General features: G+C 49.1%; 1 protein-coding gene across 1 annotated transcript in view; it reads left to right on the forward strand.

Moving 5' to 3' along the window:
* Positions 1 to 2141, forward strand: part of MYO5B (myosin VB) — a 316910-nt gene that overhangs the window by 238319 nt on the left and 76450 nt on the right. Inside the window, exon 17 of the mRNA XM_023510163.1 lies at positions 1366 to 1452. Coding sequence (XP_023365931.1) covers positions 1366 to 1452 — 87 coding nt within the window. The remainder of the gene's footprint in view (positions 1 to 1365; positions 1453 to 2141) is intronic.

A 2141-nucleotide genomic window follows, 5' to 3' on the forward strand; every position in this document is an offset into this window, starting at 1 on the left:
TCCCAGCTACTGGGACAAGGATGATTGACAGGGGAGTGTCAGACAGCTTGGTGAGAGGTTGCATGTTAGGCTGTCGCAGGTCCTGGAGCTGATGAAGCCTCCATCTGCCTTTACCCTGCAGGACAGACAAGCTGCCCAACTGCCTGGCTCGCATTTGCGCTGAAGCCACTGCAGTCTCCCAGGTCCATGGCTGTGAGCCTGGAGGGTCCTTGCACCTGCCCTCCATGTCATAGGTGGTTACAAGGAATGAGATGATGTATCTAAAGTCCTCGGGCACCAGGCACTCAGGGAACAAAAGAAGTTTGACCTTTGGCAGTGGTTGAGCTGCAGGATGGTCGGAAGGAAAGGGAGCACCTGTTCCTCAGGCCTGTCGATGGAGCAGGGAGGTAGTCTTAGCAAATGGTGCTTCATTCCAGGTCGCCTAGTTCCTTCTCCATGACCACTCCTGGTTTAGCCCAGCCAGCTCTGATGTCCTGCCCTCTGCTTCTGTCCCGTGCACTCCAGGTTTATTGCGTGCTGCCTGGCGTTGTACTCCTGTACGTCCGCTCCCCTCCTCAGGCTCAGAGAGGGATACTCAAAGCTCCCACAGTGCCCTTTTCTTCAGTGTCACGCTCAACACGTGCATTTGAATAAATAACAGGTTTTCAGTGCTGGGCTCAGCATTGTAGAGTGTAAGTGGGTGAAAACCGTGCACACGTCTGCGGAGACAGGAAAATAAGGTTGTGTGTAATCCAAGCTGAGCAGCTGTCCTGACTGTAGCTAACAGCACGTGAGTCTTACGTTGTGCTGCGGCTGTTCTTGGTGCTTTCGTGGCTGTTAACATTTAAGCTTCGTGCTAACCGGGTAAAATACAGCCTACTGTTACCCTACTGTTACCTATTTATACTGAGGCCCAAGAAGATTCTTACTTGCTCTTAATTATGTAGCTGGTAAGCAGCCATGTCATGATTCAAACTCAGGTCCTCCTGGCTTGAAACTAAGGGTTTTAATGCCTGATTCAAATAATAATGCCAAGTGCATGTATGTTGGATATTGAGTTAAGTAAGCCACATGCCCATCAGGGTGGAAATGAGGGTAGGCTCTGGCCTGAGGAAGGAAGGAGTCTTAGTGGGAGGGATTAGCAGAGAACCATATCCCGGGTGAAGATGAGAATGTGCACAGGACTACAGATGCTGAGATGGCTCGGGTCTGCCCATCGATGTCTTTTACCCTGTGCTTACCCCTGACGTTGAGCCCAAGAGTACGTGATGATCTAACTCCAGGGCAGCAGAAGCTTCAGGTGCTGTGGGCCAAGGCCTTGTTTCCCTCCTGTTGGGTTCCATCTTGCAGCCACAGCTGCTCATCACTTGTCTTATTGTTTGGCAGCTTTGACCCAAAGAGAGCGGTGCAGCAGCTTAGAGCCTGTGGGGTGCTGGAGACGATTCGCATCAGCGCAGCTGGCTACCCGTCCAGGTAAGGTGCCCACCACACCGCCATGCTGCCCCAAGTAGAGCTGCCGGAGCACGACTCCCCAGGGAACCCTCTTGGGTGCTATTAGCCGTGACAGGTCCGCCAAAGAAGTTCCCCAACCCCGAGGCTCCAAGCAGGATGTGGATGGAAATAAGAATTTTACTTTCCCTAAAACATATGGGAATCAATAGTAAAACCTTTTTCCCCTTTACCTCCCCCATTTTGTATTGTGATAACATACACATGATGCCATCTTAACCATTTTCACAGGTACATTTTAGGGGTGTTAAGTACATTTGCATTTTTTGCAGCCATCACCACCATCCATCTCCAGATCTCTCCTCACCTGGCAAAACAAGGTGTCCCAGTTGACAATAAGTCCCCACTCCCCCTTCCTTAGCCCTTGGCAGTCACGTTCTACTTTCTCTCTCCATATATTTGAGGACTCTGAGGACTTGGTTTTCTTTTTTCCTCAACAATTTTTTTATTAAATCATAACTGTGTACATTAATGCATTTATGGGGTACAATGTGCTGATTTTATATACAATTTGGAATGTTTACATCAAACTGGTTAACATAGCCTTCACCTTACTTGTTGTGTTAAGACATTTATCCTCTTAATAGATTGACATCTATCCTTGCAATATGCACCATAGGTGAGTTCCCACTGATTCTCCTCCCCTCCCCTCT

This window comes from Otolemur garnettii, unplaced genomic scaffold, assembly GCF_000181295.1.
Source record: "Otolemur garnettii isolate 467f Iridium unplaced genomic scaffold, OtoGar3 scaffold00012, whole genome shotgun sequence".
Lineage (NCBI taxonomy): Eukaryota > Metazoa > Chordata > Mammalia > Primates > Galagidae > Otolemur > Otolemur garnettii.